The 26,603-nt window shown below is 40.1% G+C and overlaps 1 protein-coding gene across 2 annotated transcripts in view; it reads right to left on the bottom strand.

Moving 5' to 3' along the window:
- The window catches only part of LOC124709125 (ras GTPase-activating protein 1), a 157,863-nt gene that overhangs the window by 7,894 nt on the left and 123,366 nt on the right, over positions 1 to 26,603 (bottom strand). Inside the window, exons 16-17 of one of the 2 annotated variants that reach the window (XM_047240784.1) lie at positions 5,726 to 5,892; positions 5,419 to 5,544 (exon numbers count right to left, since the gene is read on the bottom strand). In XM_047240784.1, coding sequence (XP_047096740.1) covers positions 5,419 to 5,544; positions 5,726 to 5,892 — 293 coding nt within the window. Of the gene's footprint in view, positions 1 to 5,418; positions 5,545 to 5,725; positions 5,893 to 26,603 lie in introns of those variants that run through there. The other variant, XR_007005390.1, reaches the window with a different exon arrangement.

Raw genomic sequence — 26,603 nt, forward strand, 5'->3', positions numbered from 1 at the left:
AAATGCAGTAGATGAAGCAGGCAAAAAGGAATACAAACGTCTCAAAAATGAGATTGACAGGAAGTGCAAAATGGGTAAGCAGGGATGGCTAGAGGACAAATTAAGGACGTAGATGCATATATCGCTATGGGGAGATAGATACTGCCTACAGGAAAATTAAAGAGACCTTTGGAGAAAGAGAACCACTTGCATGAATATCAAGAGTTCAGATGGAAACCCAGTTCTAAGAAAACAAGGGAAAGCAGAAAGGTGGAAGGAGTATACAGAGGGTATATACAAGGGCGATGTTCTTGAGGACAATATTATAGAAATGGAAGATAATGTAGATGAAGATGAAATGGGAGATATGATACTGCGTGAAGAGTTTGACAGAGCACTTGAAAGACCTAAGTCGAAACAAGGCCCCGGGAGTAGACAACATTTCATTGGAACTACTGACAGCCTTGGGAGAGCCACGCCTAACATTACTCTACCATCTAGTGAGCAACATGTATGAACAGGCGAAATACCCTCAGACTTCAAGAAGCATATAATAATTCCAATAACAAAGAAAGCCAGTGTAGACAGATGTGAAAATTACCGAACTATAGTTTAATAACCCATGGCTGCAAAAATACTAATGTGAATTCTTTACAGACGAATGGAAAAACTGGTAGAAGCCGACCTCGGGGAAGATCAGTTTGGATTCCATAGAAATGTTGGAACATGTGAGACAATACTGACCCTACGACTTATCTTAGAAAATAGATTAAGGAAAGGCAAACCTACGTTTCTAGCATTTGTAAACTTAGAGAAAGCTTTTGATAATGTTAACTAGAATACTCTCTTTCAAATTCTGTAGGTGGCGGGGGGTAAAATACAGGGAGCAAAAGGCTATCTACAATTTGTACAGAAACCAGATAGCAGTTATAAGAGTCGAGGGACATGAAAGGGGAAACAGTGGTTGGGAAGGGAGTGAGACAGGGTTGTAGCCTATTCCCAATGTTGGAACATGTGAGACAATACTGACCCTACGACTTATCTTAGAAAATAGATTAAGGAAAGGCAAACCTACGTTTTCAATCTGTATATTGAGCAAGCAGTAAAGGAAACAAAAGAAAAATTCGGAGTAGGAATTAAAATCCATGGAGAAGAAATAAAAACTTTGAGGTTCGCCAATGACATTGTAGTTCTGTCAGAGACAGCAAAGGACCTGGAAGGAGCAGCTGCACGGAATGGACAGTTTCTTGAAAGGAGGATATAAGATGAACATCAACAAAAGCAAAACGAGGATAATGGGATTCAGTCGAATTAAATCAGGTGATGCTGCTGGAATTAGATTAGGAAATGAGACCACTTAAAGTAGTAAATGAGTTTTGCTATTTGGGGAGCAAAAATAACTGATGATGGTCGAAGTAGAGAAGATATAAAATGTAGACTGGCAATGGCAAGGTGAGGAAAACATTTCTGAAGAAGAGAAATTTGTTAACATCGAGTATAGATTTAAGGTCGGGAAGTCATTTCTGAAAGTATTTGTATGGTGTGTAGCCATGTATGGAAGTGGAAACATGACGGTAAATAGTTTGGACAAGAAGAGAATAGAAGCTTTCGAAATGTGATGCTACAGAAGAATGCTGAAGATTAAGATGGGTAGATCACATAACTAATGAGGAGGTATTGAATAGAATTGGGGAGAAGAGAAATTTATGGCACAACTTGACTAGAAGAAGGGATCGTATGGTAGGGCATATCTGAGGCATCAAGGGATCACCCAATTTAGCATTGGAGGGCAGCATGGAGGGTAAAAATTGTAGAGGAAGACCAAGAGACGAATACACTGAACAGATTCAGAAGGATGTAGGTTGCAGTAGGTACTGGGAGATGAAGAACCCTCGCACAGGATAGAGTAGCATGGAGAGCTGCATCAAACCAGTCCTCTGGACTGAAGACCACACAACAACAACAACAACATGTAAGAATCAGTTGCTTTTTGCAGGGGAGGAACACACAGCAGCTGTTGTCGAAACTGTGGATCAAACTCTAACAGCTATTGAAGAGAAAATTGTGGTATCACTGCTATTATGTGGCCTGAGCACCTGATTGCATTCCTGTTGACATACTAATAAAGAATCTGGAGTTTTATTGGTCAGTGGAAGTAAATTAACTATGATGTATTCTTATTTAAGCAACAGAAAGTAGTCTATCTCAGTCAGAAACATAAATTCCTCCTTAATGGAAATCAGCACAGTGTTCCACAAGGATCTATTCTTGGACTCTTCTTCATTGCAGCAATCAATTATTTGCCCAACAGCTCATTCTGTCATATGCTATGCAGATGATACAACACTACTTACCACACATCAGAGAATCTCAGATCTGAACAGTATAATTAGGATACAGCCTTGTAGTGGTTTATAGCTATAAACTCCCCTTGTAATCCTGATAAAAGCCAACAACTCCTAATGAGAGTGTCTAATGATATAGAAAATAAGTCAGTAAAACTTTTAGGTATTTACACTGACTCCAGACTCCACTGGGAAGAACATATCAATTACATACGTGAAAAAAAAAATATATAACCTCATTTTGAAGGTAAGGGATTTAGTGAGGTTGGATTATCTTAGGGTGACATACTTTGGACTATTCCAGTCACATATGTCATGTCGGCTCATTGTAGGGGGGACACTCCCCTCACATCAAGATTATTTAAAAAAAAAAGCCTACATATAATGTGTCTGTGCTCTGTGTTAAAAATAATATTTTAGAATTTGCTGCTAGGGAGAATCTCATTAACACAACACCAGTGCTAAGGCTAATTTACATACACCAAGGCACAGGTTAGCAAGAAATGAAAATCCTCACAAAGTGAACCTACTCAAAATTTTCTACAAAGTATCCATCTATGTTTGCTCTATGGATCTCAAAATTTTTAGAATTAAGTGTACAGCTGGCTATCAGATGGCCCATTTTATCATATTAAAGAATTCTTTGAGATGCCTGAGGACGATATTAGCATGTAACGAACTTTCCTACAGTGTATTGTATCATTATATGGTATGTTTATGTTCTGTATGATTGTGCTCCTAAGTTTTTTTCATAATTTTGTCATGTACACTCTATCCAGTTATTATTGCACAGTGTTTGTACCATGCTACATCATTGACACTAGCTCTTAGAAATCTTCCTGTAGCATATACTATTATTGTGGTGTTCAATATGTATACTACAGTTAAATGATATCAGCTTATTTTCTTACTATATACCTGAATGTATTATACAACAATGTTGAAGCCTATTTCATTATTAAATGATCAATGGTGAATAAAAACTCTCGATTCTTGTGTATTTCAATCCCACGAGTTTTGACACCTCTGTGCATTACTGGACTTTCACTACATTCCATCGTGGGTACACTCCTCACATGTTAATGACTTCCCATTCAGTTTAAACACACAATGCTAATTATTCATAAACATTACAAGTACTGTAATCAGAAGTAAGTGATGTAAAAAGGAATAATATGTTCCTCAGTTTTAAAGCAGAGAAAAAAGAGTGCACAGTATATACAATATCACACAGCTTCTGTAAACTACCAGCTTCAAGAACAACAGCACTTGAATCACCACAAACCTTAAAGAGAAGATATGAAGGTAACCTGATGAAGATAATCAACAGGTTTTTTTGCTATTTTCGAAGGTGAGGTTTATACCATAATACTCCAAGATATCTCACATTAAAGGAGAAAAATTCCATATTACAAGTGTGCCATAAAATGAAACATGGTACTCGTCCATTACTCTCAGGACAAAATAACATTCAGAAACAGAATGGAAATCACAGGAAAGTGGTCAAACCTTGGAAAGAAGATCAACCTAAGAAGGGAGGGGAGGGGGGGGGGGGGGGGGAGAGTTATGAATAGGTGGTTTGATAAAACATGTGATAAACTGTAATCTGCTGAGATGTGGCTGAAAACACAGAGATTATTACAAGGGTAAGAGACCTGCTAAAAGGTTGTAGCAAGGAAGAGAGCCTAGAAGGCAGAAAGGAGACATAAAATAATGAAAGGACTCATATTGCAAAGTAAGGACTCATAGTGCAAAGTAAATGTGGAGAAACAGAGAAGTAGGTACCAGAATAATCTCATGAAACGATACCATATAGTCGAAAGTGAAGCAAAATATACTGACTATGAGGCTAATCATATACCACTAAAAGTTGCCCTACTAAATTGAAAAATTAGGATGCAAAAAACCTGAGCCATGAGATGGAGGAATAACATAACTCATATTAAATATCTGGTAATGGTTAAACATAATAAAGAAATGAAGTAAAACTATGTTCCCCTGTGGAAGCTAGTTCTGTGACAGGAATGGCAATAGTTTACAATACAGGTGGAAGAGTACTGTCAGTTGTATAGGAATGGAGCAAGAAATACAAGAAATAAAATGAAACATAAATGTAGATATGAATGTCAAAGGATGGAAGGAAAGCTGAATTATTCACTTATGAATGTAGTAAATTGGAAAATATGACAAGAGAAGTGAGGGATATGAAGGTATGTTAAAGAAAACAGACGAGGGAACACGTGATAATGTTTCTTCTACAGTACCACAAAAATATACAGTGACAGTGAAATTAAGTGGCTGCAGGGTAGCAGTTGTAACTAGGACAAATTTTGTGGTCCTGCAGCACCCAGATTGATTTCTGCATGGACAAGTGTCCTCCCAGATGAATGGAAGGAAGCCTGGAAATACCTGTGTACACGAACAGACAAAGCACATGAAAGACCAAATAGATGAATCTACATTACAAGTAAAATTGTTCAAATGATCCTAAACACATATGTAGGGGAGTGCTGTAGGAAAAACACTGGCAGTGTAGCAGCCACAATTAACCTATTTCCAACAACATGTATCAGGAATGCTTCACAGCAGAAGGCAATGTAGTGCATATATATTGAATGTTCCCTGCTAAGATCTCTGCACACCAAGAGCATTGTCAGAAGAGAATACATTTTCTGCAGACATATGGTTCTGCTGTGGCATAGATAACAGGTGCCCCACAGTGTGGGAGAGAAACTGGAACTCCGAAGTATAAGTACGCTGGAAGTACGATTCCTGTGGGCAAAACATCTCAATTGCACATGGATTCACCATGAAATTCTGGCAGCATGTGAACCAAATGCAATGTCATGTAGAGCCATAGTGAAATGGTGCCAACAATTTGACCAAAGCCGCACAGGTGCAGGTGATAGTGATTGGGAATAACGGTTATTGACATTGAACACAGATGACAACTTCCAGGCAAACTTTTCAACAAAGTGAAATACAATTTTGGAGGAAAGATATTTTCCAACGATGAGGAAGTTCATGCTGTAATTCTTGAATCGATCTATGACCAAGGAGCAGATTTCTATTGCCATCTGAAACAAGATGTTACCTGGCTTTTGCTAAGGGCTTGTAGTTCCTTTAGATGTGAGACACATATGTGGTGAAGTGTGCCTAAATCTCGAGCTGGATCACCTTTAATCCTTGCCTCCTCAGGTTCAGGCTTTTCTGGCAAATTCTGAAATGACAATTTATAACAACAATTAAATTTTAACTCCAATGACATGTTAATCATTTATGTAAATATACAAATGAATTCTATTTCTCAAATATTTGCCCAAAGTGGTGCAAATGGTCAAGTATACAAAGCTCCTAATAATTAGTTATGAACGTAAATTTAAACCTTCAAGCAGACTTACAGACAGCTGATCCAGGAAAACAACCATGCGCTCTTTGTTTTTGAGGATAAAGGGGTTGACAACTTCCATGTAGGGTTCCTTCCCTCCAAATTCAATGAGATTAGCAAGATTTTGAAGGCACTTAGCAACCATTATAAGAGATCTTGCAGCCATAGGTGGTGGAGGCTCTGTAACAGATGAAGATAACAAATTATGAGATATATATGCAGAAATGTTGGCATTACGGATTACAAAATTTTTTTCCTTTTCTTTTCAAAGCAAAGATCATACAATGATGAACTGATGACTTACAGATTTCATGTTTCTTTCAAAGGGACAAAGAACAAGAATATAAATGTATAGAAGGCCATTGTGTAGCTTTAAGAGATGAAATAGCGACGACAGCAATAGGGTCTAATATGCAAGAAGAAAATACCTTGTAGAAATTCTTGGATAACACACGAAATACTGAATATATCTCACCAATTACATCCTCATGCATAACTACTTCTCCTTTGATAGGAAAATATACGAACAAATCTGTGGCACAGGCACGACACCCATACGGCATGCTCATATGTCAACTTGTATATGGGCCATGGAGAAGAAACCTTTCCAGTCTTCCAAGCTCAAACCCCTTGTCTGGTTCACTGATGAGATCTTTGTGACCTGGATCTATGGCCAAGACATCTTCATTCCCCACAGCCTGAACACCTTACCCCCCCTTTTCTTCATCTGGTTCTCTTCAGTCCAATGTGCTACCTTTCTAGTTGTTGACCTCCCCTTCTCTGATGGCTCGATCAGTACTTCTGTCCATATCAAGCTCACTAACCATCAACAGCTCCTGCATTTTGACAGGTATCATACCTTCCAAACCGAAAACCCCTCCTATATAGTTCGGCCATCTGTGGACATCATATCTGAAGGGATGGATTCCCATGCCCAGTATGCTGAAGGTCTCAGTAAGACCTTTACTGGAGTACAGCAAAGCAGCCACACTACCCACATTAATATGTACTGAGAGAGGGGAAAAAAACTGCATACACCATCAAAGCAAAGAAAACAAAACATCTTCTTAACAAAACAAAATTTTATTTTTTTAAACATCAAAGATAATCCAGTCATGTCACAAATATAGAATACGTAAAGATCTCTCATCCACTTTTTTAACTTTAAACACTTCTTTCCTCTAAATGATATCTAAAATTAGCCACGTACATCATTTCAGATGTAAAACAGACAAAGAAGAAAATAACGGAAAGGCAGCCACACGCTTACAATGATCAATACATGGAGCACAGTAACGCATAACAGGAAACGGCATTCAGCAATCAATGCCTGGAGCACATTAACACATAACAGGAAACGGCATTTACACTAGCTTTCAAGCATTAGCTCTTTTTCTAGCAGAAGTAAACATTCCCATGGCCACGGCAAGCAGAAGTAAACACATTCCCATGTCCTCGGCAAGACTAATTCTCCCCCCCCTCTCTCTCCCCCCCCCTCCAACCCCTCTCCCTACCTTTCTCCCTTTTCATCGTCGTCTCCCCCCCCCCCCCCCCCTTTCTCCTCCTTTCAGTATCCAGCACCTGTTTCTGCTCTACCCTCTGTACTCTTTTTGTTTTGTTGAATGATGGAATCATCTGTCCAAAGACCTGCTCTTTCCCACTACCCCCTCCTTCCAGCCTTCCCTACTCCGTCTGCACCTCCATCAACTCAGGCAACTGCTTTCAATAATTGGTTCAACACAGAAATTAGCTTGATTTTTTAACTTTTTCCAGAGTTACTGAACAGAATAGAAGGAGTGAGCCATCAGAGAACTCTTCAGTTTAGACATGAAAGTGCGTAGATTACTGATAAAGATTTTTGAATTCTTGTGGCAGCTTATTGAAAATGGATGCAGCACAATAATGCACGCCTTCCTTCAAAAAAGCAAGTAGGTGCATTCCAAATGCAGATTGGATTTCTGCCTGATATTAACTGAGTGAAGGCTGCTAAATCTTGGGAATAAGCTGATATTGTTGGCAACAAATGACATTAAAGAAAATATGTATTGAGAAGCCAGTCAGAATTCCCAGACTACTGAACAGGAGTCGACAAGAGATTCATAAACTTACACCATGCATTGCTCGAACCACCCATTTATGAGCCAAAAATACTCTCTTTGAATCAGAAGAGTTACCCCGAAAAATATGTCATTAGTAAATAAAAATGAGCTAAGTACACTACTTTTCCTGTTGAACTATCCCTTATTTCAGATACTGTTCTAATGGTAAATAAAGCAGCACTTAGTCTTTAAACAAGATCCTGAACATGGGCTGGCCACGACAGCTTACTGTCTATCTGAATGCCCAATAATCTGAACTGTCCGGTCTCACTACTCATATGCCCTTTCTGTTGAATTTTAGGTTAGAAACTGTAAAAACTTAATCGTAAGTGTCTCTGATTTCCACGCATTGATCCATTATAGATGAAAGATTGCCTTTCCCTTATTTTACATATTTAAAACATAAAATATTCTTACAATGACATTCACGAATATTCTGATTCAGTGGCTTTGTTAAAAGGTCAGCTTGATTTTTATTCATTGAAATGTACTGAATGTCAGTCTCCCTGATTAAATGGCATTTCATGACAATTTTTTTATGTTCTTTTCCTGATTTATCTGTATGGTTCTTGGGGTGTATAACTGTGGCTTGATTATCGAAATGCTGCTTGACTCCAATCAGTTCTTTCAGTCAAGGCTCTTCAGTAACTCTCTCATCCATACCATCTCTCCTGTGCAGGCTGCCACGGCACCTATTCTACTTGCACTATGCTCTATGCAATTGCAGTTTGTTCATACTCTTACAATAGGTAGGAGATTCTGCCAGAATTATCATGTACCTGGTAATACTTTTTCAATCATCTTTGTAAGTAGCACAATCAGCATCAGCAAATGCTGCAAGTATTTGACCAGTGGGATAATATGTAAGTTTGTAGAGTGTTGTTTCTTTCATATTTCTTAGTATCCTTTTTGTTTTGCTGGATTACAATGGTTCACATTAAATTATGAACAATATAATGACAACTTCGCCAACGAGAAAGCTATGTCTGGTCATGTGCCTTGTGAAAGATAAAGGCTCACAATACGGAGGGTTTTTAACTTCATTGTCACACTTCTCTTCAATGAAATTTAGTTTCATTTCTACTGGGGGTCTCGATCCCTAAGCATTCTGAAGTCTGAATCTGTCAAGCAGTTGATTGATATATTCCCTCAGAGAAAGACTAATTGTTACACATTCACTGTTCTCAAATTTCTCTCCCAATGTGTGACACCGTGCCCATGTGCTTGGTTTCAAAGTGACTTTCTAGAAGAGTTTTCACCTTTTAACTTATCTCTTCATTCTGTGCAAATGTAAGCATGTCATCCAGTGCAAATGTAAGCATGTCATCCACATATAATGGCAGATTAACTTTCCCTGCCTTTACACTTAATTTGTATACACATAGCTCTATACCATTTTGAACAAATCCTAGTTTTTGTAACGAGTTATTTAAATGATCATTTCAGCACTTTGTTTCAGACCATATATTTACTTACAAATTTACTTACAAATCAGACTTTGTCTCTCTTGATGAAACTTTCTGGCTGGAGCACATATCCTTTTTCCTTTCATTTGCTACGCACATATGTACCTACTCTTCACATCATACTGATCAATATGCCAATTTTTCTCAAAAATGGCTGCTATCAATGCATGAATTATTTCGAAAGTCGAAACAGGACTATGAATATCATTACAGTCTATGCCTTCTACTTGACTACATCCCTTTGCAACCAAACCAGCTTTAAAAATTTGCTTCTCACCAGTTGTCTTCTTTTTATATACTCCATACATTTTGTATTGGAATCATATCAGATGGTAGCTCAACCAATTTCCAAGCAACATGTAATGTACCTTTATTCAGGAAAAGTGCAATTTCAGAGATTGTGTGTCCATAACGTTCACATGCCCGCTTATAGATGCCACCTGGGTCAGCCCCCTGGTGTGCTCTGGCGATCCGCCAAAGAAACAGTATTATTTAAGCACTCGCAAACGAGTGCTCGGTCTATTTTGTAATTTGTATTACTGTTGTCGAGTCAAAGTGTACAGTTCTACGCGAAACCTGTACTTCATTGTATCTCATGTGTTACCCTATGAAGTACTATGTTCCATAAATCATGTTTGTTCTTGCTACAGCAAACTTGGCAATGAGTGAGGGATATGTTTTCTCCATGTGTTGGTGTCAGTGTAAGGCCTCCCAACAAACATCTTGATGTAAGAAAGACTACAATGAATTATTACCCAGCAGCAAGGTTTCACGGATCAAAAGCAGGCTCTTGTTACCACTCCAAATCAAGTGGCATCTGTGTGTTCATGGCAGGTTAGTCTCCTATCAGTGCAACTTAGCCCTTTCCGGTATATGATGAACTGGCTGAAGCTTGGGACACCTACAGGACATGGTCATGCCATCATTTCAAGGTTTTTGACGTGGGCGATGCATACCTGTGTAGTGCTTTCTTTATTTCCTGGCTTTTGCCATGCATTTATCAGTTGTTGGGCCAACTTGCACCTTTACAAGAACTAGCAATCTTTTCATTTGATGAAATGTGCAAGCTTCTCTCAACCTATTACTGACAGAACGCATGTCATTGGGGTGTGTGTGAGTTTTATCATTGTCAGAAATGCCCAAACTAATCTTACAAAGACTGGCCTGCAGAATAGCATGGGTTGTGCCATTGCTGTAAATTTGTCACTAGTAGCCATCATGAATCCTACACAGATCACGTGGCACGTGATGTTATTATTAGTCTGACCCAGAGAGGAAAATCCATGAAAAAGCACTTCAATGCGAGAATCCATCGCTTATGGATGTGCTCAATATAGCACAGTCCTTTGAAGTGTCACGGGCTGCAGGTGATCAGATTGCTGCATGGGGGGAGGTATTGGAAGTTACTCAGTCAACCCCTGTTTAGGCCGCATTCACAGTGGCACCGACAATGGTCGTCAGATGCCATTGCCTGAGGTAGCATAATAAAAATGGCTGACAGTTTGGTCACGGTGCTTGTAATCTCATTCATCAGTTTTTGGTGGAGTTGAGGTTAGGTTAAATCTGTTCTATGTATGAAGTTGGTTAGGTTTTAACTTCCAAATGGATACCATGACACTTTGTGTTTGTATACAAATACTGCAATGCAATCTTTGCTATTAAAAAGACACCAAATGCAGGTAAATGAGGTATAGGGCTGTCTCGAAAAGAAAGTGGTGAGTAATGTAAACTTCGCTGCACTTTAAACATTTTCCCAGTGGACTTGAGAAAGAAAGAAACCATTTTTGGGGTGCTAGAGTGAAAATGTTAGCTTTATATTAGTATTTACGGCATCATAAATGGCATCCAATGTATCACACAAGAACTTTGGAACTTTACTTTTCAGAACATGGTAGAGGCATAGTTATTGGAATGATGTAATTGCCAAGTGTCAAATATCAAAGTGTCACTTCTAGTTTTACTTGAGTCAGAACTGCACCTTTAATGCATCGGATTTTTCAATAGAACTCGAACCACACCTCCATAAGTATTCGAAACTGTTTTGCTGAAGTTGTGCAGATATACGTCAATCTTCAAAACTGTGATTCAGCACATGTGTGCAAGATAAACAAAGTTTAGAAGAAGATACTCTGAACACTTAAAGCACTGAAAAGTGGAAAAAAATGTACGTATATCACATTTGCAAACCACTTCATGAAACAGAACCATCATTCTACTGGCATAAAAACAGGAGTAAGCAGTAATAACAGTTTGTGGACAGCTAATGTCCACCCACCACAGCTAAAAAAGATATGTTACAGTGAATTTAAGCATAAGATACGCCATCCTTGTTACTTGAACGAATTAGTTTTTGAGTTTATAATCTGCACAACAAACCGATTATGATATTCTTCATCCTCAGAATGGCACAAACTCCTCATTTGACTAAACTTATCAATTTCTTAGCTAAACAAACACCGTTTTTTGTGTTATTTCACAATTTTATTATTAATGTTACTGTACAACGTAGGTTTCGGGTTATAAACCCATTTTCAAGTAGATTACAGATTTCCAAAGATGATAATGTGCAGATAAACGTGATGACAAGGGAAAGATAATCATCTTAACTTCTTAAAGTATCAATCTATAGTTTAATGCAAAATTACTTCAATACCATTTTTAAACAAATGACATACATTATTACACAATTCAGCAACTACACTAACACGACAGGACTAAAGTTATGCATCAACCAAGAACTTTTTAACTACAAAGGACTGGGGTCCAAAGTTCTGTTTCTATCCTGGGGTTGTGATCTCATCTAAGAGAGATGAATAATTGAATTGGGTTTGCTCATTTAACAATAGGTGTGGGGTGTAAACATCTCTGTGTGTAGGACTTTTACATTGATTATGTATTTGTGGTTCTTGTTCAGGCTTCTTCAATCAATCTCCAGCTTTTGTGGTGTCCTTTAAGCCTAATACAGATTGACCTCCCCGTCTGCACAATGTAGCAAGAGTGACAGTCATGGTATGTGATTTTATAAACTTCACTTTTTGTGATGGCTGGCTGCTTGCCTTTTGCATTGAACAAGCAACTACCTATTGTCTGAGAGACATAGAAAAACACAGAGAAACCCTTTGCCTTCAAAATGATACTTACGTTATTTGATGTTTTCCCTACAAAAGGTAATCTGCACCTTCTCTTTTCCAGTTTGGCTGTATTTTTCATTGGGGACAGTAGGAACCTGGCTTGCTTCTTCATCATTTTACCTACAATTTTATCAATGATGTTGGGGTTAAATTCATTATTTGTTGCTACTGTTTTTACTGTGTTAAGTTCCTGGTCAAAGTCTTCTTGGGACATAGGGATAGCGAGGAGATGGTATATCATGTGGACCCTACTGTCCTCGATGAAAAACACAAACAGGAAAAGGAATGGTGCAGATAACCTTTTACAGGAAAAACATCAAGTAGCATAAGTAGCAGTTTGGAGGCAAAATGGGTTTCTCTGTGTTTTTCTATGTCTCTCATTACATAAGAATGCTAAAAATTATATGGGTAGACTGGGTAACTAAAGAATGTGTACTGAATCAAACTGGTAAAAACAAAAATTTATGGCACAACTTGACTAAAAGAAGGAATCAGTTGAGAGGACACACCAAGGTTATGTTAATTTGCTAATAATTAGCTCAGTAAAGATTAGTGGTGACATCTGCATCATGGTAGTCTTTGGAATGAAGGCCACACCACCATAGAAGAATTACAGCCTAATAATGCAAACATACTGTTCCTTCCAGAAAATTCCATTATTGTTAATGCAACTTTTAAGACAGATATAAGTTGTGGAATGAAAATATACCTTATTAAAGACATTTTATTCATACCTTCCGTGGCTCTGTGTTTATGATAAGAATACACGCAGTGTCAGCAACCTTGGCATAAACAATTAAATAATCAGAAGACTCAGCACTCTTGACTGTCAAAGAAGCTACAGCTGGGCGCTACCATATCAGTCTATGATGAAATGTGTCTGTCAGCATCATTAAATTTTTTAAAGCAATATTAGATGATTACCGTATTGTTTTACGTGTTTTTTTTTATACTAGCTGAGTATGCAGTGTTACCTGGGTATGTACTTATTCTAATCTTATATTATTCCATATACTCCCCCCCCCCCCCCCCCCCGATCTGTCCATCTCCTCCTGCCCCCTCTCTCTCTTTCTACCTCTTCCACACATCCCACTCTCTGACCATCTCCTTCCCCCCTCTCTGTCCATCTGCACCTATACCCCTCTTTCTTTCCATCTCCTCATCTTTTCTTTCCATCTCTGCCTCTCCTCGTTCCTCTGTGTCTGTCCATTTCCTCTTCGCCCCTTATCTGTCCATTTCCTCCTCTCCCTCTCTCTGTCCATCTCCATCTTCTCACTATCGTGTCGACTTCCTCCTTCCCCCTGTCTGCCTGGCCATCTCCCTCCTCCCCTCTTCTCACCCCCACTGCAGCAGGATTGCTGGTTCCTACTCCCTTAGCATTTCTTTCCAGATAGAAAGTAATATGTGTACCAAGTTCAGCTGAAATCAAATCAAGTGTATACGAGGGGCTTCTTGCCCTCAGCTTTGCCCGCATATGTGTGTCACATACATTTAAAATATTTCACAGATATTTGTACACATACGTCACCTGCATTTCTAGCAAATTTTGCCCTGCAGTTTTGCATTTACACACCTCAATGGTAATGGCATCATATCTCCTGAACTGTGTGTTGTGCAATGATATAATTTTGCAGGTACATTCAGTGGTATTTGTGAAACCATCAGCAAAATGTGTTGCAAACAGAGTTAGTAGAAAAGAAGTAATAAATTAAATAATCATGCCTGATGCGGCAGTTTAGCTGCATGAACACTAAAAATGTAGTAAGCTATAAACTTTATTCTTTTCAACATTTTGTGGTGAGAAAAAGTCTCGAAGATACTTCAATTGTGAGTAAAGTTTGTTGCAAGCAACTGAGTGCTCGCATTCTCGGATACTGGACGAATATAGTCTGGCTGTTTGCATATCATGAGCTGCACTTCTTTTTCACCCCTGCTCTTACTCCTTTGAGAGGTAGGTGGCTCTTACCCCACAGTGGTTCTTTCCAGACAATAAGTGATATGTGTACCAAGTTTGGTTGAAATCAATCTAGTGGTTTAGGAGGAGATGTGGTACATACGTACATATATATGTACACACACTTTTACAATACGTATGGATTATAACGTGAATCTGCTTTTAAATACAGCCAAAGATTTGTTGTATGTCTGCTGAGCTCTATGGGTGAATCACACGACGTTCTGAAAAGTGCATAGATTGAACTTTTGTTCACAGTTCATGTAAAGAGAGAAATAACAATAGTGTTTTATTCACTAGACTAGCTGTCAAATCCTTTACTGCCTGGGTATTCATTTTGCCAATTTTATATCACAAATGAAAACAAAAACCAAACTGTGTTTGTAGTGTAATATCAAAAACATTTCATTTGCTAGTACTTGTAAAAACACCTCTCAAATTATGAAACAGTCGTACAAAGAAATATGCACAACGTACAAATGTGTAAGTACAGTATCCCTGACAGTTTCTGTACACAGGGTGCAGCTGTTTCACACATCTATACTGCGATTTTGTGCAGTCTCCATGGCAACATCTCTTCATAGCTCAATAGACAGATACTGTTTTCATCTACAGTTACTTGCTTTTCGCAGTTGAAATCTGTCAAAAGCACCATCACGTGTCAGGGATTTCCTTAAGTTGACTCAACTGTAAGATTATCTTAGTAGTAAAGAATAAATGTGTTTAAAACTTCACACATGGTATGGAAGTTTTTCATGCATATCGGTGTTTATGACATCTTATTTTCTGAACTACGATAGGTAGGTGGTTCTTACCCCGACACTGATAGTTGCCTGACAGGTATAAATATGTGTACCAAGTCTGATTGAAATTGATCCAGTGGTTCACAAAGTGTGTAAAACACACACACACACCACACACACACACATTTTTATTATACACTATGTGATCAAAAGTATCCGGACCCCTGGCTGAAAATGACTTAGAAGTTCGTGGCACCCTTCATCGGTAATGCTGGAATTCAATATGATGTTGGCCCAGCCTTAGCCTTGATGAGAGGTTCCATTTTCGCAAGCATACTATCAATCAGGTGCGGGAAGGTTTTTTGGGGAATGGCAGCCCATTCTTCATGGAATGCTGCACTGAGGAGAGTATCGATGCTGGTTGGCGAAGCCTGGTACAAAGTCTGCATTACCAAACGTCCCAAAGGTGTTCTGTAGGATACAGGTCAGGACTGTATGCAGGCCAGTCCATTACAGGGATGTTGTTGTTGTGTAATCACTCCACCACAGGCCATGCATTATGAACAGGTGCTCGATCGTGTTGAAAGATGCAGTCGCCATCTCCGAATTGCTCTTCAACAGTGGGAAGCAAGAGGGTGCTTAAAATGCCAATGTAGGCCTGTGCTGTGATAGAGCTGTGCAAAATAACAAGCGGTGCAAGCCTCCCTCCATGAAAAACATGACCATACCTTAACACCACTGCCTCCGAAATTTACTGTTGGCACTACACATGGTGGCAGATGATATTCACTGGGCATTTGCTATACCCATACCCTGCCATTGGATTGCCACATTGTGTACCGTGATTCGTCACTCCACACAACGTTTTTCCACTGTTCAATCATCCAATGTTTATGCTCCTTACACCAAGCGAGGCATCGTTTGACATTTACCGGCATGAATTGTGGCTTATGAACAGCCGCTCGACTAGGAGATCCAAGTTTTCTCACCTCCCGCCTAACTGTCATAGTACTTGTAGTGGATCTTAATGCAGATTGGAATTCCTGTGTTATGGTCTGGATAGATGTCTGCCTGTTACACATTATGACCCTCTTCAACTGTCAGCGGTCTCTGTCAGTCAACAGACGAGGTCAGCCTGTACGCTTTTGTGCTGTATGTGTCCCTTCACATTTCTACTTTACTATCACATCAGAAACAGTGGACCTACGGATGTTTAGGAGTGTGGAAATCTTGCGTACAGAAGTATGACAGAAGTGGCACCCAATTACCTGACCACGTTCGAAGTCGTGAGTTCCGCGAAGCACCCCATTCTGCTCTCTTGTGATGTTTAATGACTACTGAGGTCTCTGATATGGATTACTTGGCAGTAGTTGGCAGTACAACGCACCTAATATGAAAAATGTGTGTTTTTGGGCGTGTCTGGACACATCTGATCACATAGCGTATGTATTGATTTCACACAACAGGTGGATCTATTATTTCTAATGCAATCAAAATTTGAACACCACTGATTAAAATTAGTTAATCTGTCTCCTTCTAAAGTAATGTGAAAAGTTTAGGGTTTAATATCTCACTAACAAATAGGTCATCAGAGACAGAGTTAAAACTCAGATAGGACAAGGATGGGGTAGGAAATCTGCCATCGTCTTTTCCAAGGAACCATTCTAGCACTCACCTCAGCCAGTTTAGGCCTAACCACGGCAAACCTAAACTCAGATAAGGGGAAATGGATATGAACTATGCACCGCCAAAGAGCTCGCCCAGTGTCTTACCCACTGCACCATGTTTCAAAGCATTTTCTAATGAGTTAAGCCATTCAATGGCAAATATTATTTATTTTTTTGCTATTACAAACTAAATCTCCAACCTACTTACCTAATGCACATTGCATAATACAAACCGTATTTGTGATAAGTATTAAAATAATTTGTTCCTGAAACTATTACACAGTGCTGGATATATCTGTTACAGCTAGAATAATCTATTCTAAGAAACCACCACCTTACCACTTAAAACTAAATATCATGATTATGTTATGCAAATTTTAGTACACAACTGATGGAATGCACATTGTTCTTTCCATAGTTTAAGTGAAACTCCAAGTCCTATTAGAAAAACTGCAATCTTGTAAATAAATTACAACAAAGTTAATGGTAAATACAGAGAGTGAGACTTCTAAGATATTAGTTGTTAAGTCCCAGAAAATCCATCTCCCCTGTAAACCAGTATCATATTAGGGACTGAGAGTTGGCTCTAACCTGAATTTGTGACAGTAGGGAAATTTTCGACATCAAGTGGAATGTACAGTAGATTGGAAAGTTAGATTAGATTCCACATGGGGTGAAGCATTAATAGCAACCAGCAGAAACATTAGGTCTACTCAGGTCCAAAATGATTCAACAGCAAACTCACATCGACAAGAAAAACTGGGATAGTGGATTTAGACCAGTAACTGGTTATTTCTAATAACCACTGGACAGGTCGTAAAGTCATTTGAAGTCAGCCAAACTCAATAGTGCAGAAATACCCTGTGCGCATGGTATTAGTAGATGAAGACTTTTATTTTCCAAGTAACAGTCATTATTCTACACTTACATTACTGTCAGTAAGGATAAATATTCTTACCAAGCAATACTGAGTAAATCTGGCAGCTCACACACAAAAATGACATATTGTAGGTGTCCTGGCTACAAACAGAGGGATTAGATAAAAAAATACTATTTCAGGGATGGTGATCAACAAGAAAAAATGGGTACCAACAAACCTAGCAGAGTAGGACTGATAGACAGTCACTAATGAACATCTTAAAAGATAAACTAAAATCCTTTGGTTCAGCCATGACAATGCAGAACAACTGTGATTAAGGCACTAGGACATTATAAAACAGTAGTCTTGGTAAATATGTAACACAGTAACATAAGGCACAAAAAAATCACCTTGGTTTAATGGTACCCCCAAGACTACTACTCTATTGCACAAAAGAAAATGGGGGACAACTGAGATAGAAAACTTGATGGCAACTCATGCACCTTTAAGAATGGTACGCGTAAAACATAAAATAATTTACACAACCTGGTGTAAATTATATAAAGATGTTCTTGGTAGTTTTGGTCATATATAATGTGAACGAATGGAACCAAACCTTCAATTCAATCTCTTGTGCACCGATTGGTATTCAAAGTAAAATCAGCTGACAGAAAACCAAAATATTAAATTTGGAATTTAAAACTTATGTACTTTCACTTATGATGTGCACAATTTTAGAGACTGCACTTCCACACAGTTCACAGGCCCACTTATAGAGACCACCTGGATCGGACCCATGGCGCACTCTGATGAGCTGCCAAAGAAACAGTATTACTTAAGCGATTGTGAACAAGTGCTTGATCTATTCTGTAACCTATATTACTGTGGCCCAGTCAATGTGTTCAGTGCTAAGCACAACCTCTACCTCATTGTATCTCATGTGTGTACCTATGAAGTACTACATTCTCTACACCGTGTTTATTCTTGCTGCAGCAAACTTGGCGATGAGTGAGAGTGATATTTTCTCCATGTGTTAGTATGAGTGACAAGTCACCAAATGAATGACTCAATGGAAGAAGTACTCCAATGTATCATTACACAGCAGCAAGGTTTCTCAGAACAACAGTAGGCTCTCACCACTGCTCCAAATCAAGTGGCATCTGCATGTTCGCGGCAGGTTATTCTGCCATCGGTGCAACCATTGCCCTTTCCGGCATGCGATGAACAAGCTGAAGATTGAAACTCTTACGAGACTGGTTACACCAACATTTCCAGGTTGTTGCATGGGTGATGCAAACCTGTGTAGGGCTTTCTTTCTTTCCTGGCCTTTGCCTTGCATTTATCAGTTGTGCCAACTTCTGCTTTTGCAAGAACCAGCAAGCTTATCATTTGATGAAATGTGCAAGCTTCTCTCTACCTATTACTTGACAGAATGCACGTCATTGATACGCTTGTAGAATTTCACTGTTGTCAGAAATTCCCAAACCAATCTTACAAAGCCTGCACTGCAGAACTACATGTGTTGAGACATTGTTGTAAATTTGTTGCTAGTACCCATCATGAATCCTATGCTGATCAGATGGTGTGTGATATTATTTGTCTAGCCCTGGATAGGGAAGTCAGTGAAAGAGCACTTCAATGTAAGAATCTGACACTTACGTATGTGATCAATATACCACAGTCCTCTGAAGTGTCACAGGCCACAAGCAATCAGACTGCTGCATGGGGGGAGGTATTGGAAGTTGCTCAGTCAACCCCTGTTAGATGTGCTGCAAGAGTTCAGGATGACGAGGAAGCTGTTGCAGCAGTACAATCTCTAATTCAGTATTGCATGGGGCAGAAGCGTCGGTTAAGACCACAGTACCAACTGGACGCTTCACTACAGCAACCGCATGCCCCCTTTCCATCTTGCCTGTTCTGCTTTGTCCAACACGAGCGTGCTGCATGCCCTAAGTGTTGGGCAGTTCGCAACAAGTGTCGAAAGAAAGGTAACATTGCATCGGTGTGTAACTCCTTTTCAAATGTGGCAGGCACAGTAGTTCCAATAGACATAAACTGCACCTCTACAATGACTGTTTCTCTGAACAAATTGTTTATTGATTTGCGTGTGTTTAATAAACCGCCAAAAATACAAGTGGACACAGGAGCTGCAGTGCTTTTGGTGAACGCACAAATATACGTGGACTTTGGCTCCCCTTCCCTTACACAGGTTTCATGGAAGTCCGTTAGCTACTTCAATAAATAGCAGATTCCAATCCTGGGGTCAGCTATCCGCTCTAGTCTCTTACAAATATTTTTCACCCTCTCACCTTCCTTGTTGTGGATCATTCCCATACCGCAAATCAGTTTGGGTTACATGCAACCAACACTTTCGGTTTCTCCATTGCCAACGAGATAAATTTAGTGTCAGATCAAGTCTCAAATCAGCAATTGGAGTTCCTATGCTCGTGAGTTTTCCTCACTGTTCTCCAATGGGCTTGGTTTTAGGTTTTCAGGTCCACATTACCGTGAAAGGTTCCACCTGCCCTTGTTTTTTTCAGGTGCAGCAGGTGCCTGTCACATTGCATGACTCTGTCAAGGCTGAATTAGACCATTAATGTCATTTGATGTCATCCTGCCTTTTTCTTCCAGTGAATGGGCTACACCACTGGTCATCATTAAGACACTGATGGGTAAGCTTCACCTCTGTGGCTACTTCAGTGTCATGATTAATGCACTGTCCATGATAGATACATTCCTTTTGCCCTGTCCTGACGAGTTGCCAGCGAAACTGTCAAGTGGACACTACTTTTCCAAGGTTGTTTTGTTGGAAGCATACCTCCAGCTCCCCTTAGATGATGCTACTAGGCACCTTCTCATTATCGATACATCTTTTGGCCTATAGCAATATCAAGTGCAATCTTGCCAAATCTCAGTTTTTCCAGTCATCAATTGAGTATCTAGGTTTTGAAGCTTCTCACACAGGGGTCAAGCCACTGCACCACATGTTGATGTAAATATGGCTTTGCTGCTGCTGACATCCATTAAGGAACTGCAGTCATTTCTAGGTAAACTTGGAGACTATCATAAGTTTTTACCTGACACATCTACTGTTGCTCAGCCCCTGCACGTGCTTTTGCATAAATGAGCCGTTTTTCTTATTTCCAGCTTGTGACCGAGTGTTCACTTTGATTAAGTCTAAGCTTCAATCAGCCCTATGGCTGGCCACTTTTCAGCCGTTTCAGTATCTTGTGTTGGCTACAGATGCCTTTCAGCATGGTCTTGGAGCGGTGTTGGTGCACAAATATGTGGCTGGGTCTGAATGACCCAATGCTTACAGTTCTAAGACATTAACTCCCACTCAGAAGTGGTATTCTCATATTGAAAAGGAAACTTCAGCGATTGTGTTCACTCTCAAGAAATTTTACGTCTTCTTGTGTAGTTCTAAGTTCTTGTTCTTTTTAATACTTCAGCTTCTGTGCCGGACAAGGCAGTGCATCATTTGCAGTGGTGGGCTCTCTTCCTCTCCCTTTATCATTATCAAATTCATTACCGGACGATGGGGTAACATGCTAATGCTGATCCCTTATCTCGCTTTCTAATCAGTCTGGACCTAGTGTTTCATTAGGACAAGTTGCTTTGTTTCTATTTAGATATTGAGAACTATCACTAGTGCCACGATAGCATCAGCCATCACTGCGGATCCTGTACTTAGTTGGGTCCTCTTTTTTTGTGCAGCACTGTTGACCAGAAAACCCCCAGGCTGTATCTTGGATTCCTTGCATTATTACTTCACCCTCAAGCACAGCCTTTCTGTGTTTGACGGAGTTTCTTTGTTAACTATGGAGGACGCTGCTTCCCAGTTTGTGATTCCTGCTTCCTTATGTCGTAATGTACAGCAGCTTCTGCATGTCAGTCATTGGGCAACATCTCACATCAAAGCTTTGGCCAGCCGCATGTGCAATGGCTGGTCATAGATTGAGACATCATGCGGCTCATTGCCACTTGCAATCACTGTGTTCGGCAACACACAGCCCCGCAGGTGTCTTTTTCACCTGACTGACAATGCAGTGCCCATGGGAGTATTTACATGTTGATTGTGATGGGCCCTTCCTAAATCAGTATCGGCTCATTTTAGTGAACATCAATTTGAAGTTTCCCTATGTGGCACATTGTCCATCCATGTCTGCAACAGCCACTATTTTGGCCCTGTTGAACATTTTTGCACCCGAGGGCCTTCCATTCACTGTGGTTACCGATAATGGCCCCCAGTTTGTTTCTTGAAAACTTGCATATTTTTGTCGGGCTTGTCATGTTCACCATCTCACCGTTACCCTGTTCTAATGGAGGGGCTGAATGCATTATTCAGACATTTAAAATTGAGATGCGGAAGTATGTATCTGGCAGGACCCTGAACCTGCTTTACGTCATTTTTTGAGTTTGTTCCATTTCAATCCAGTGAGAGACAAGAGCCCGGCAGAGCTGCTACATGGATGCCAACCGTGGACCCTCCTTCACCTGCTACATTTGATGCCGTCTCCACTGGTGTCACTATCCACTGGTGTCGCCAGCTCTGCGGTGGTTCAGACTGGGTGGGCCTGTCGGAGGTCATGGCTTCAGCTGCTGGCCAAACTGGGTTCCTGTCATCATCAAGTGCTGCTGGGGCCAGTGCCTGTGCATCGTGCACACTCCTGATGAGTGGACATCCTGTCACTTCGACCAGCTGTGGCTGTGCATGGCAGTGTCCATTCCAGAGGGTCCATCGCCTCCCTTGCACCCGCCACTGCCAATGCCTGTCATTGTGTTGCCGACAGTCTGGTTTGTGCTGCAGCGGGTTTTACTGCCTGGCAGATCGTTGTCTGGGGTTCCTGCCTCAGCCCCCATTCCTTAACTGCCATTGCCCGTGCAGCACCCGAGGCACCTGACACAGCAGCTGCCACTGCCTGTATTAATGGGTCCCATGTGGCCATCGTCTACGACACCCCCACTGACTGCTGACCTTAACGAGGACATCATTATGGAGACATCTCCCTCAGTCCTGCCCTATAGTATCTCACGAGAATGGGGAAAACACGGCAAAGTGCCCCCTCATCACTTTTTTCCCTACTCGCTGGTGCCTCCCTACCACACGCTGCAGCAGCTGCTGTCGTTGGGTAATGAAATGGTGCTGTCGTTGGGTAATGAAATGGACGTCATCACAGTCATGGGTGTTTTCCATGACTCATAATCTTAGTGCCTTGAGAGATCAGTGCTTTTCTTCATGGTACCAGTGCTTTTGTTCTGTAACATGGTTTTTTTCTGGATCATGCATTTTTTTCTGAACCATGTATTTTTTGTGCTTTGTGTTTCTATGTGTGTGGTTTTCCCAGCGCTGGAAGGGAGGATTGATGTATGCGATTTCAGAGATCAGATGTCCATACAGTTCACAGGCCCACTTACAGAGGCCATGTGAGTTGGCCCCCTGGCACACTCTGGTAAGCTGCCAAAGAAACAGTATTATTGAAGTGATTGTGAATGAGTGCTCAGTCTATTCTCTAACCTGTATTACTGTTGTCCAGTCAATGTGTTCAGCGCTAGGCAAAACCTATATTTCATTGTATCTTACATGTTTCTCTAAAAAGTACTATGTTCCATAAGTCACATTTGTTTTTTCTATAGCAAAAACTGTATTCATACACAAGGATACAATATCAATGTTTGACTAATGAATACATTCACAAATGAGATATTGAAACCCCTATCACTGAAACCAATTACGACTCTCAAAGCAAACATGAAATCAAGTCCCAGCGGAATACCTATGGAAATTTGTATCGAATAAACTGTAGAATTACCCACTTTCCTAATGATTATTTACTGAGAATCTCTTGCACATTGAATTGCCCTGCAAGAATGGAGAAGTGTGGAAATCACTCCTGTTTAGAAAAACAGGTTAATGAATAGATGCACAGAATTACGAATCACTATCTATTACAAGATCACTGAGCACATTTTAAGCTGAAAATTATAAAGTTTTTGGCAGAAAAAATACTCCTTTCAAAGAGTTGGCAGATGTTAAGGAAAAACAGCTTTAGTGAAACACTTCCGGCTTTATTTACTCACACCATCTTGGAAAGAGTAGATGCAAGTAAACACACAGTTACTATCTTCCTAGATATCCAAAATGTGTATACTTGGAAGGAGAGACAGCATTGGTCGTATATTTTTGTTTATTATCGCAAAATCGATTTTCGGTCACTTCGTGACCATCTTCAGTGCTGTAATTATAACTTAAATTAGTATGCACTGGTGTCAATAAGCTTACGGCGATCATGTCTATGTGATCGCCGTAAGCTTATTGACACCAGTGCTTACTAATTTAAGTTATAATTACAGCACTGAAGATGGTCACGAAGTGACCGAAAATCGATTTTGCGATAATAAACAAAAATAAACGACCAATGCTGTCTCTCCTTCCAAGTACACCCATTATCTGGTCGTAGTGCACAGGACACTATGGAGTCGCCAATCAATATCCAAAATGTGTTTTACACTATACCAGACTGTCATCTAATAACCAAGAAGAACCTCACAGATATCTGATTGATCTGAAAAATTTTTGGCTAACAGAATCCAATATATTATACTCGATGACAACTGTTCAACAGAAACCTCAAGGAAGCATAATATGACAGCTAATGTTCTGAATATAAATAATCAATTCTCAGTCTCTGCAGCATTACCAGATTGTCTGCTGATGGTGCTGTCATGCTTGACAGCATAATGAGTGTTTGGCAAGCAGAATGGCTACAGGAGGAGGGCCTGAGAGTGAAATTTTAATTGACAATCTGCATATGTCATCGTAATCTCTCTAAGAACATGAATTGGGCAATGACAGGGACTGCAGTGATGTAAGAAAGACAATCACAGGTGACTGAAAACAATGAAAGGTAAGGCACACACTAAATATTCATGTGGTCTTTCCTGTTTTTATGACTCCTCTTTTACAGTTGCAGTTTTACCAGCAATATTGAGGTGTTTTCCATCTTTTGTGAGTGTAACAAAAGTTTTATTTAGACTAGAGGCATTTTCCTTTATTTTGAAGCATCTTCAGTGGGCAGTTCTTTGCTCCTACATCGCCGAGCCACTTGATTACCTGTCATAGTTCTGTGCATTGCTGCTGTGGTAACATCAAGCTCAACATTTATGTTGACTGATCTATGGTTTAGCACATATCCTTTGACAATCCAATTAATGTTTCGTAAGTAGAGTCAGTCACACCAAACAAATATTTAGAGAAATACGAGAAAAGTGAAGTGGAATGGCCACAAAGCCACAGTTGTAGGCAAACAAATGACAGTCTGCGATACACTGGCAGTATATTGGAAAAAAGCAGGTTACCTACAAAAGAGATTGCATACAGAATGCACTAAGGCCCATACTTCTATGGGACCGAAGGGCAGACTAACAGGGACCAGTGAGCAGATACAAACAAGGACGTTGCGGTTGGTCACGGGTTAATCTGAGTGGTGAGAGAGTGTAACAGAAATGACTGAAAAATTTTTACTGGCCAATAATTAAAGAAATTGCGTGTACATCTTGCATGGATCTACTTAGAAAACGCAAATATTTGTCTTTAACAGCAGAAACTATAAATATTCTTCAGCCCTCCTATGTATCCAGCCACACAGATTATGCAGACACAACTGGACAAGTAATAGCTCACACAATGGTGTGCAAACATACTGCACTCCATCCGTGAGTGGAACTGGAATAAAACTTCATATATGGTACAATATAAAGTAACATCTGTCTAGAACTGCACACAGTGCAGAGCTGTAGATATAGAAGCCTGTCAACCAATGCTAACACACATATGCATATAGCAACATCATGAAATGGAAGTTGCTACTTACAATATAGTGGAGATGCTGAATCACAGATAGGCACAACAAAAATACTGTCACAAAAATCTTACATCCAGATAGACCTTCGTCAAAAACAAACAAACAAACACACACACACACACACACACACACACACACACACACACACACCGCAACTGCAACTCATACCCACACATAACTGCAGTGGCTTCAGTTGCCAGAGACTGCAGTCGTGTGTGTGTGTGTGTGTGTAGTGTGTGTGTGTGTATCTATTTTTGATGTAGATCTTGGTGGTTGAAAGTTTTTTTTGTGACAGTCTTTTTGTTGTGCCTATCTGTGACTCCCCCCCCCCCCCCCATGAACCATGGACCTTGCCGTTGGTGGGGAGGCTTGCGTGCCTCAGCGATACAGATAGCCGTACCATAGGTGCAACCACAACGGAGGGGTATCTGTTGAGAGGCCAGACAAACGTGTGGTTCCTGAAGACGGGCAGCAGCCTTTTCAGTAGTTGCAAGGGCAACAGTCTGGATGATTGACTGATCTGGCCTTGTAACAATAACCAAAACGGCCTTGCTGTGCTGGTACTGCGAACGGCTGAAAGCAAGGGGAAACTACAGCCGTAATTTTTCCCGAGGGCATGCAGCTTTACTGTATGATTAAATGAGGATGGCGTCCTCTTGGGTAAAATATTCCGGAGGTAAAATAGTCCCCCATTTGGATCTCCGGGCGGGGACTACTCAAGAGGATGTCGTTATCAGGAGAAAGAAAACTGGCGTTCTACGGATCGGAGCGTGGAATGTCAGATCCCTTAATCGGGCAGGTAGGTTAGAAAATTTAAAAAGGGAAATGGATAGGTTAAAGTTAGATATAGTGGGAATCAGTGAAGTTCGGTGGCAGGAGGAACAAGACTTCTGGTCAGGTGACTACAGGGTTATAAACACAAAATCAAATAGGCGTAATGCAGGAGTAGGTTTAATAATGAATAGGAAAATAGGAATGCGGGTAAGCTACTACAAACAACATAGTGAACGCATTATTGTGGCCAAGATAGATACGAAGCCCACACCTACTACAGTAGTACAAGTTTATATGCCAACTAGCTCTGCAGATGACGAAGAAATTGAAGAA

Source organism: Schistocerca piceifrons, chromosome 7 (assembly GCF_021461385.2).
Source record: "Schistocerca piceifrons isolate TAMUIC-IGC-003096 chromosome 7, iqSchPice1.1, whole genome shotgun sequence".
Classification (NCBI taxonomy): Eukaryota; Metazoa; Arthropoda; class Insecta; order Orthoptera; family Acrididae; genus Schistocerca; species Schistocerca piceifrons.